We start from the raw sequence: 12046 nt of genomic DNA, 5'->3' as shown, positions 1-12046 counted from the left end.
AAGAAGAATGAGAATGCAGAAAAAGTCACTGGGGCACTGGGGCCCTGAGATTCCTGAAATGGCCCTTAACTTGTTAAGTATATTTTATTATATACTGTTGTACAAAATGTTCCTAAAGTCCTTTCCAAACTGCATTTATTTCACCTTATCATTTCTGATCCCTGGCAGAAATATGAGCTCTGGGTAAGCTGTCCTCAGAACCTTTTGCCAAAGAAGATAATTTGTAGCCAAATAATAAAATTTGTAGCTAAACAATTAAAAAAAAAATCTAAATCGCAAATCATCTGTTAGGTTATAACACTTTAAAAACAGCCAAAAAGAGGAGGGAGAGGGTATTGTCCATAGATATCAGTAAAAATCCTACTTTTATAAAAAAAAAAAATCTTTTTTTTTCCTGGGTGGTGGTGATAATCATTTGAATTTTTGTTATTTTATCAGTCCTCTGAAAAAGTGTTGGAATGGTAGCCTATGAGCTCTATTGTATAGTTTTAAAGTCCGCCTCTTTCCCCCAGTGCTGGATAGCAATCTTCCATTATAGTGGTAATTAGTTCAGCCTTGGAGCACTTCAGCTTTGTAATATACTAGAAGTTAGGTTAGCTTTCTATTAACAGTGTCTGTGGATTCCATATCCCCAGGCAGGCTTTAAGAGGCATTTTCTTGCTGCAGTGTTATGAAAAGAAAAAGAAAAAAAAAAAAAAAGAAAGATTGTAGTTGCCACAACCTTCTGTGACTTGCCAATAAGCAGCATGTGAAAGCCAAGATTTAAATTTAGGTTTCCTAGTTCACAATACCTTCCACTACTTATCACTACCAAATTGCAAGAATGTCACTTCTCTTCTTTTGTTAGGGGATTTATTGTTGCAGGTGGATTTTGAAGAATAGGAAAGTTCTTAGACACAACTCTATTGTACAGAAAAGATGAGTTTTTGCAAGACATGACACGGTCGATTCTCTACTATTGCAATTCACAACGTGGCCTTAGGACAAAATTGGAACAGTGCACAGAAATGAAAGAATGTTAAGAGTTAAAAGGCACCTCAGGGATGATCTAGTAAAATCCCTTTTCTTTTGCTGATGAAGAAACTACTGAGACTTGTCAGATAACTTGTCCAGGGTCACCAAGCTAGTTAATGGTGATATACAATGTAAATAATGGAGATAGGTGAGCAATAGTATGATGGAAATTGATCATTCTTATACTAATATTAATAGCTACCATTTATATGTTACCTATTATATTCTAGGCATTGTTTGTAGTTGTTTTCAGTCCTTTTCAATTCTATCTGATTCTTTGTGATTCCCATTTGAGGATTTCTTGTCAGAAATACTAAAATAGTTTGCCATTTATTTCTCTGGTTCATTTTACAGATGAGGAAAGTGAGGCAAACTGAATTAAGTGACTTACCTAAGGTAATACAATTAATAAGTGTCTGAGCTTGGATTTTAACGCAAGTCCTTCACACTCTAAGACTCTCTCTACTGTGTCACCTAGCTGTCTAGATATTTTGTTGTTCATTCATTTCAGATGTGTCCACCTCTTTGTTATCTCATTTGGAATTTTCTTGGCAAAAATATTAGAGTGGTTTTCCTTTTCCTTTTCTAGTTTATTTTACAGATAAGGAAACTGAGTCAAACAGCATAAGTGACTTTCCCAGAGTCACAGAGTTCATTTCACCACATTTGAAATCAGATCTCCCTGATGGCACTATTTGCTGCCCATTATTAAAGCGTCTCAACTTCTACAATGGTACAATGTAAAGATTTCTGGATCTTAAAACTGAGGCTCTAGTCTCCAATATTTAATCTGTATTTATTTTAATCTGTATGACTTCTCTGGTCGCAACTTGTTTATCTGTAAAGGAAGAAGACTGGGCAAGGTTATCTCCAAAGTTCCTTTCCATTCTAAATCTATGATGCTATGGTAATTTAACATGAAATATAGATAAGAAAGAGATACTGAGACCTTCTTCAAAGAATAAAATTTACTTCATTTTGACCAATTATGTCAAATTGAAACTATTTTTGTGAATCTAGTTTCTATCTCCAGTGAAGTAAAATATAGTTCTATGGTTATTCTTTATGTGTATAACATATTCTGTTTAACTAATGGCTCTTGGTAATTTTCATGATCATTTTTACAACTCATCTTCTCACTAACTGCTTCTGTCTTTTTATATTTACTTGAAATATTTCTGCATCTATATATATGTTCAATGTTTTGAAAGTTCTATATGGTACTAATAAGTATATTTATTCTTTAGCAATCCCATTTAGAAGACTTTAGAAGTCTCTTAGTTTTAGTTTCTCCAGCATTGTGTTCAATTCCATATTTCCCTTTGTTTATCTTTCTTTTAGATATACCCAAAACTGACAAAGGGACATTAAAAACCTCTTTCCTGTTTTATTACTATTTAGTCTTGTATTAATTCAGTTACTTTTCTTTTATGTGTTTAAGTGGTAGGGAATTTGGAGCATATAAATTTAATATTGATATTGGTTTATTGTGTATGGTTCCTTTCAACATAATGTAATTTCTTGTCTGTTTCTTTTTATATTGTAAATATTGGTTTTTGTCTTATCTGATATCATAATTGTAACTTCTGATTTCTTAGATTCACCTGATGAATAATACTTTTTCTTTTCTTAAGCCTCATTTTTATTCTGTGTGTGTCTTTTTTTTTAAGAAGTACTTTTATAAGCAACAGATTATAGACTTTTTCTTTGTTTTTAAATCCACTCTATTACTCTTTAATTTTATTGGATTGTTTAATCCATTCATGTTTGAAATCATGAGAGTTTGATTTAAGTATCCCAAAAATTTTAGTGCAGTTTATTGTTCTAAGACCTTTGGTATATGATATATATATATATATATATATATTTTTTTTTTTTTCCATTTGTTCTTCTCCTCCACCCAAATTAGCATTTTCCTCTACCTCCTTCTTCTGTAAAGACAGATTATGTCTTCCATTGACTGCTAAGAAAAAAATTACACAAGATCTTACCTACAATCAGTCCATCATTATGAAAATGACAGCTCAGTGAATTTGCAACCTCATCAATGATTGTACTCTCTCCAATAATGCAAATTCCAGACTAATTATACCTTTTCATCCTGTAAAGCTTTTTGCTATCATCTCCCATGGATCTTCCATAGATATGACCATCCAATCAGTAGAGCTTTTCCTCTAGTTCTTTTGACACTACATAATTGGCCTTCCTCTTTTTTCTGTTGTTTGTGCTGCCTTTTGCACCCTTTCTTTTATGCAAGCCACCTTTGGCATTATACTGTAACTTACTTCTATCTACCCTAGATCTTTCCATTGCTTATTGGGTCACCTCCTTTGTTGATTTTTTGGAATTCATAGTGTTTTATGACTTGAAACCATATAGGATCACCAGGAAAAGATTGCTATTTAAAAAAAGAAGAAAAAAAGATGCTTTTCTATAGAAGCAAGTAGTATAGGATCATGGAAAATAATTTCCATTGCAGTGTAGGCCTGTATCCTTTCCTGTTCAGTTTCGTGGTCAGCTCACTGACCTCTATGGTACCTGTGCAATGCAATACATTTTTTATTTATTGTACCAGTCCAAGATTTCAGAACTAATTAACCAACTCTCTGGACTAACCTTTGAAAATGCATGTCATATTCTGGGCCCTCATTTTGTATTTTTATGGATTCTTAACCCATTTACTTTTTCTTTTGTAGTTGACAAAACATTTCCTTTAAGTGACTGGATCATACTAAACAAGGATTGTAATGTTCTGCAGCTCATTTTATCTGCAAATAGGAGCCTATGGAACTATCTGCAGGCATTTTATTTATACATAGATAAGTAAGGCATGTTCTCTGCCCCCAGGGATCTGAAGAAAAAGACTAAAAAAGGATTTAAAGAAAGAAAAGAAAGCACAAATCAGTCAAACTTCTGGAGGAGACCTAAATTGATTTAGATCTTACTAAATGTTTAGACCATAAAGCAGATAGGAGAGAACATTCTAAGCAGAAGAGGTTACAGGAGCACAGGTCCTGTGACGTTTTAAGATGATGTGTGCAGAAAGTAAAATGAAGAGAATAGCTTGACCAGAATTAAAGGATTGGGTAGGTAGAGTAGGGTGAAATAATTTCATCCACGTATTGTCTTCTTGTTCTAACTACTAACATTTTTTTTCCTTATAATGCCTCCAAAAGAGATTTTTACCAGTAAAAGGAATACATTGTTTATTTAATTTACATAGTTCCCTATCCCACTTCTTTTTCTGAGGTTATGAGGGAGTCAAATCAGAACCAAAAAAAAAAAAATAAAACAAAAAACAAAAACAAAACTTAGCTATATTCTTTCACCAAGCTTTTTCTTCTATTTCTGAAAATTTGTAATTTGTTAATGTTCCTTTAGTGCCAGCAATGTAGCAAGCTTTTGATAGAGCAAAGAATAAGCCATTTCTCCCTGGAGAGAAAGTTTATAGGCTATTTTATATGGATTAAAAAGCAAAAAAGAAGAATAAGGAAAGTACAACCCCCCAAAACCATAGTATTTCATTGTTTCAAGCTCATCCCCATCTAAGTTCAAGGGTCTTAAGGTATCTAAACAAGTCTAAATGAAAACTGTATATCAAGGTGGGATCTGAGATCAGGTTGAGGGTTAGTTTGATGTAATAAGTAGCCTCAGCCCTTGGCAAGGTGCCTTGGTACGTTAGTTTTCCAAGTTATTGGGTGGGTCACAATTGCACTCCAACATCCTGTCTGCAAATGCTAAATAAATACCCAGTTGACGTCAGACTGAAGCACCACCATACTCACTAATGTCATTTCAGGAATCAAAATGCTTAACCTTGTTTCACTTGATCATCATCCATACATTAAAATTTCAGGGTTGGACCTTCCTAGAGAACATATATTTTCTAATTTCTTTGTTCCCTATTTGAGAGGGTAGTCTAAGGCCTTTCTCCTGGATTTTTGGAACTTTTTAGGATAGCATGAATCTGCCCCAAACTAAATCTAACCCTAATAAAAATTATTCCTGTCACAGGGATAGAGAGAAAAGCTTTCACAGATTAAAGGGATTTACTGAGGAACCCTTAAAATGAATGATAAAATGTAGAGTGCTCTCTGAATGGAAAGCTATGGAAGTTTGTTTATTAAAATCAAAATAAGTAGATATTTGAAAACATTGAGATAGGATAGCAGTTCCAGGGCTTGTAACCACTTGTCTAACATTAATTAATGTATTGGATTTTTTTTTTTTTTCATTTTAAGCATTCCAACATTTCCTAATACATCAATGCCAAAAAAAAAAAAAAAAAAAAAAAAGATTCTCCTGAATCTTTAAAGAGTCTTCATACTTCTACAAATGGCCAAAAAATGGACTGTATTTCATTAAATCATTTCAACTTGGAAAATTGCCAAGCTAGTTCCAACTTAGTTTCTGAAAAGACAACTTGGTCCTGGGTAGGAAATGGATGGCCAGTGCTTGAGGTCAATTAAAATAAATCAGACAAAAAGGAATTTTTATTATAAAGGCTAAATCTTTTCCTTACTATCACAAACAACATGCCCACCCAGAGGAAGAAAGGATTTTATGTATTTCCAAAGGTCTGTGTAGCTACATTGCTGGTTTATTGTTGTCCTCTGGCTGCTGCAGGTCTGCTAGCACTGTATCATTTCAGCAATCGACAAGCTCTGGGTTTTCTCCCCTCCTCTCTCTCATTTCCAGGCAGTTTTGAACTGCCTTCCTGCAGACGTCATAAAGCCCTTAAGGAATACTTTCTGCCTGGTGAGATTGAATGATAGTTCCCATTCACAAAGAATAGGAGGCAGGGTCTAAGTAGGGAGTAAAAAGGACACACTTTCTTTTTTTTTTTTTCTTTTTTTTGGCAGGTAAAGCAGCTGGCAAGCCTCAAGTGCCTACATTTTTATTCCCCTACTGTTTTTTTTTTTTACTCCTCGGGAGCGGACTAGTGCTAGTACTGAAGTGAAACTTCCCCAACAGCTCGCTGGCGTTAGTTTACCTCCAGACCTTTTATTCCTTCTTTATGTACAAAGGTGCTTCTGCAGTGTTGGCAACCTTGAAACCTGTTATTATAGCTTTTGCAACTTGCAAAAAAAGAGAAGGAGAGAAATTGAGAGTGAGAGAGAAAGCAAGAGAGAGAGGAGGGAGAAAGATCAAGTAGTTCTTTCAGCTGCCTTGCCTCCCCTTGTGACCTAGATGAAGAATAGATTCAAAATTCAGTTCCTCCCCAGGGCCATACAAAAGTGAAAAGAAATTCTGTCACTTGGGAACAGCCTAGCACGGGAGTCACTTGACAGACAGAGAGAGAGAGAGAGAGAGAGAGAGAGAGAGAGAGAGAGAGAGAGAGAGAATATGAATGTTACTACAATGCTTTGGTTCTCTTGATGAATCAACCTGGGAGCAGGCTTCAGGACCCTTGGATTTCTTCAGCAAGCCCAGTCCTCGAAATGGAATGTGTAAAGCCTTCTTGATAGCAAGACCCCTTGAAATTGATGACTCAAAATTTTGGGAGCATTCTTTTCACGATGAGTATTATAATGAAGCCGAGATCCCGGTCTACTAGTTCCCTGAGGACTACAGAAACAATTGGGTAATGTGCTTTTCTCTCTTACTTATCTCCTTCTTCTCCTTCCAAGACTGAGACATTAACTGAATGATGAGTGATTATGGGAGATGCTCAAAGGAGTTCGATTTAATTTTAGCAGTCTGTACGGTAAAATAAAGTATAACAGGCTCCTTGATTCCCTCTGCTTAGTGTCCAGTTCTGTGTGCTCTGTGCAAAGAGGTGTTCATTCTTTGTTTTTAGCCGCCCAGTGGTTCTAGAGGCGCCCTATGAAATGTGACATCTGATCATAATTTAAATTTGAGAGCAGAAAGGACACATGCAGATATATGTTGCCTGTAGGGGAAGTGAAGCTGATCATTTTCGCTGTCTGTTTCTGGTTATTTGTTCTCTCATCTTTATTCTTGCTGCCTAAGCACCCTAGAGTATTTGAGAAGTCTGTCATTATTTCTTCTTCCAAGACATTCATCCTAACAAATTTTGAAAGTCATATTTTGTTAGTATAAGTTACTTTAATAGTAACATTTTGTTAGTACAAGTTACTCAGATAACATGATTAAAGAATGAACTTAATGATTAAATAAATGCATAATGATAGAATATGTAATTATGCTTTGATCAAACTTAATGCATTATTTGTATATCTAACCCATGTTACATATATATGTTATATGTTCTTAATATATTCCTTGTTTTTATTATAAAAGATTTTAGTCATTTAACTGAAAATTTCCATCATAAAACAAAGTAGATTAATTTTGCATCCTATATTATTATTGAGAGTCTTAACAATTACTTTTAGAATGCTTTTTATGTAAACTTGATAAAGCTTTCTATAACTTGTATTTATTTAATTTCTCAGATTCTAGAGCTAGAAGCAATTCTAAAGGACATCTAGCTCAACTCTTATTATTTTATAGATGAGGAATGCAGCCCCAGAACATTAAGTTTCTTGCTCAGAGTCATACAGGTAGTAAGAGTCAGAGATGAGTTTAAACCCAGGTTTTCTAATAGTCTTGTGTTCTTTCCAATCCTGTTAATTTTTTTTTTATGTTAACATGTTATTTTTTAAATGTATTTATTAAAAACTAAATATAAAATAAGAGAAAACAATTGAAAAATAGAGAAGAAAAATACAAAATAAAACATTGTCATGTGTCCAGGAGGACACATCACGGAGGATTCAAAATATGTAACAATAAATTTCCATTTCAAGAAAGCATATATAATGATAGTTATTAGATTGGTTTGATTTTAAAAACAGTAAGGAAAATAAAAACCTAGAATGGGAAAATAAGTGTCAATATAACCATTCAATATAACCATTTACATACCCCCCCCCCAGTCCTTTTTATTCTCTACGTGCACGCACGTGTGCGCGCCAGTGCGCACACACATGACAGGGATAAAAATTACTGTAAATCAGAATTCTAACTTTTGTTCGATGGAGTTAATATGTGTCAGTATAAATGGCTGAGGACATATTGATACTATCTATTTATCTGTCTGAAATCCTGAAATGGGAAAAACACCCCTTTTACCAATACAGATCAACTTCGGGATTACTTAGTTGACTGCGGCACCAAGAACTTGTATAATTTCTTCATGGTTACAGAGCAAAAAATGTGTCAATCAATATTTGAACTCTTCCTGATTCTGAGACCAGATCTCTGACCATTATACCAAGGCATCTCACTCTCAGTTTTTATAAAAAATAAATAAAGAATTGTCCTTTTGCCCAGTGCATTTAACTCTTGTCTAAGGCACTCATTGAATCATTGCCTGGTCTTATTGATGTCCCTTATATGAGTTGAGTTTAATTCCACAAAAATTCCCAAATCAATTCTTTTCCAGCATCTCCTCACTAAAATTCTTCTTGTAATTTATCTCACCTAGATAGTGAGGGTAATCTTTTATATTTTCATAATATTTTACTATTTTCAAAGCATTTTCAAGTGTTCTGGGTTATGTTCTGTACAGCAGAGGGCATTCAAGGATACATGAATACACATATATGTCTTTATACTATATATGTCATAATATAACAGGAGTCTTGGAATTAAGGTCCTGTTATACTTATTTATTTTTCTTTAATTAAAACATTTTATTTGTTACTTATAAGTAGAAAACATTAGAGTTCATATTGCATTTACATTTAATAAGTATATTTAAATTTGATATTTTGCATTTCACATCAAGGATCCAGGCTCAATTAAGGGATAGAGATTTTTTTTTTTTACATTAACACAAGATTATTCTAGTATAAGCTTAAGAAGATCTCTACTTCATGGATTTGCTAATTATTCTTACTGACTAGAGATTAGATATTGTTCTACTTTTAGCCAGGCTATTCTGACTTGTTATAAATTGTATCTTAAGAAAGAGATTATAAAATGCAAAATATGTTTGCTAGGTAATCCAGTGGATACAATGTTGGGACCCAAAGTGTTTAAATTCTGATCCAGATGTGTAACCCTAGACAAGTTATTTAACCATTGTTTACCTAGGTTTCTTCATCTGTAAAACAAGAATAATAAGTGAGCCTATCTACCCAGGTTGTTGTGGAGGGTCAAATGAATAATGTTTATAAAGCAGTTTACAAATATTAAAGCACTTATAAATGCTATTTATTATTACTATATCTAGATATTGAATAGGAAAAATAATATGGTTGAGGAAAATATAAATAATGATGAAAAATAGTTATGTAAAAGTTATGAAAAATAAACACCTCTTAAAAAGGAAGAAACTTGTAAACAGGTTTGCTGTTGTCTAGTCATTTTAGTCATGTCTAACTTTTCATGATCCCATAATACTAGAATAGTTTGTTATTTTTTTCCAGCTTATTTTATAAATGAGGAAACTGAGGCAAAGAGGGTAAAGTGACTTGCCCAGTTAGTAAGATCAGCGGTGGGAATTGAATTCAAGCCTTCTTGACTTCAGAATAGGTGAACTATATCCACTGTACTACTTACCTGTCCTTGTGAACATGAACACTACTCTAACATCCAGGGAACTATAGTAAAGTTGCCTAAATACAGAGAGATGAATTTGTCTCACTTTGGATTGCTTCTAGGAAAAATAGGTTTGGTATTTGCAGAATTCTGAGGTCAGAGTATTTATGGAGATTCTGTGTATGAGTTTGGCTGCAGAAGACTGGCTTTTTACAAAAACTTCAGATCCTCCTTTTCCCTATGGGGAAGAAAATGTAAGTCTTCCTGACCTTAATTGAGGAGGCCAAAGGGTTATTTTACCTAATTTGAGTTAATGGATGTATCTTTGATTTTCAGTTGTTTTCTGGATAATTTTCCTTTTGTACCCTCAAACATAACAAGCCTTCTGATTTAAAGCACCATTAGAATTCAGTTGTATGACATTTATACTGCTTTAGATTAATTCAATGTACTAATTAATTCCATTGTACTAATAAGTACAAACATTTCTCAACCTAGAAACACTAAAAAGTTTTGTATTGTTTAAAAAGTATTGAATTGTTTGTACTTGCTCAGCATAAATTGAGAATTGTGTCAGCGACTATTTTCTAGGTCTGGTTAGGCTTGTGACTATGTTGTAATCTTTTATTATCATATTATTAGGGTGAATCTTATAATCATTATGTAAATGAATCCAGAATATGTATCTTTTGGTTGGTTGTTATAAATTTTGAAAGATGAACAAGATTATTTTAGCATTATTAGAGCATCACTGAAAAATAGAGTGGTTTTGAGGACTCTTGTTTGTTTTTTTTCTCTTGTATCTTGGAAAGTGATTAGCATAATTCTCCCCCCCACCCCCAATTTTTAAAAATATTTTTACTTAATGTTTGAGTTCCAAAATCTGTTTCTCCCTCCATTTCACTCTCCACGCTCCCTTCCCAAAATGGTAAGCAATCAGATATAGGTTAAACATGTGCAATTATATATACTATTTCCATATTGGTAGTTTTGTACAAGAAGATTCAAATAAGAAAATAAAAAAAATTAGCATGCTTTAGTGTATATTTAATTAATATCAATTCTTCCTCTGATATTATGCTTCATCATTAATCCTTTGGGATTGTTTTGGATCATTATATTGCTGAGAATAGCTAAGTCATTCACAGTTCTTCCCTGAAAGATATTGCTGTTAACTGTTTATAATCTTCTTCTGGTTCTGTTCATTTCACTATATATCAGTTCATATAAGTCCTTCTGGGTTTTTCTGAAATCATCCTTTTTTGTCATTTATGCATGATAATATTCCAGTACAATCATATACCACAAATTGTTTAGTTATTGATTAATATTAATATTATATTGATATTAATTGATTGATGGAAATGCCTTAGATTTCCAATTTTTAGCCACCACAAAAAGAGCTGTTATAAATATTTTTGTGCAAATAGATTTTCCCCCTTCTTTTGGATGTCTTTGGGGTAGAGCAATGGTATTCTGGCATTCTCTTGAAGTCAGCTTAAATTTCTTAAATTTCTGGGCAAAATGGTTGAATCACTTTCACTCCAGAACTTCATATTTCAAAACATTTTCTGAGAAGTTTCAAATGAGATTATTTTGGCTTTTTGTGTAAGGCTTACTTGTGTAACTGAGGTAGTCTTATCTTTCTTTTTTTTTTTTTTAAAATTTAATTTTAGATTTGGCTTGTTTGAAAACATTACATTGTTTAAATATACTATTTAACACATAGCTCTGTATATGGAGAGAATGAAAATTTCATTAATCTGGTTTCCAAGAGACATTTCTGTAAAAATGAAAGAATGGGCAGTTGAAATTACTGGACAACTTTATGACAATATTCTTTATCTAATCCCAGAACAAATAATCTTTAATCATAAGGGATAAGGTCAAGAAATTGGTCAGGACTTCATCCAAAGCAGAATAAAACTGAGATAAGTTGGCTATAAGGTCCTTTGGTGCAAAAAATAATAAACTTGGAGGAAATTGCATTAAATAAGTATTTTTTTATTAAAGTTTTTATTTACAAAACATATGCATGGGTAAATTTTTAACATTGACCTTTGCAAACTCTTTTGTTCCAAATTTTCCCCTCCTTCCCTTACCCCTTCCCATAGATGGCAAGTAGTCCAATACATATTAAATATGTTAAAATATATATTAAATCCAATATATGTATATATATTTATATAATTATCTTGCTGCATAAGAAAAATCCAATCAAGAAGGAAGAAAAAAACTGAGAAAGAAAAAAATGCGAGCAAACAAGAAGAGAGAGAGTGAGAATGCTATGTTGTGGTCCATACTCAGTTCCCACAGTCTTCTCTCTGGGTGTAGATGGCTCTCTTCATCACTGAACAATTGGAACTGGTTTGAATCATTTTGTTTTTGAAGAGAGCCACGTCCATCAGAATTGATCATCATATAATCTTGTTGTTGCTGTATATAATGATCTCCTGGTTCTGCTTATTTCACTTAGCATCAGTTCATGTAAATTCTCCAAGCTCTCTGAAATCATCCCGGT

At 33.2% G+C, this 12046-nt stretch overlaps 1 protein-coding gene across 3 annotated transcripts in view; it reads left to right on the top strand.

Moving 5' to 3' along the window:
* Positions 1 to 12046, top strand: part of LOC127557716 (cAMP-specific 3',5'-cyclic phosphodiesterase 4D) — a 650198-nt gene that overhangs the window by 329124 nt on the left and 309028 nt on the right. For 2 of the 3 annotated variants that reach the window (XM_051991038.1, XM_051991028.1), the window contains exon 1: positions 6340 to 6598. The exons of the other annotated variant lie outside the window; for it this stretch is intronic. In XM_051991038.1, coding sequence (XP_051846998.1) covers positions 6501 to 6598 — 98 coding nt within the window. In that variant the 5' untranslated portion in view covers positions 6340 to 6500. Of the gene's footprint in view, positions 1 to 6339; positions 6599 to 12046 lie in introns of those variants that run through there. 3 annotated transcript variants of the gene reach the window in all.

The sequence above is a fragment of the Antechinus flavipes genome, chromosome 1 (assembly GCF_016432865.1).
Source record: "Antechinus flavipes isolate AdamAnt ecotype Samford, QLD, Australia chromosome 1, AdamAnt_v2, whole genome shotgun sequence".
NCBI lineage: Eukaryota > Metazoa > Chordata > Mammalia > Dasyuromorphia > Dasyuridae > Antechinus > Antechinus flavipes.
This window is presented reverse-complemented; position numbering and strand designations above follow the sequence as displayed.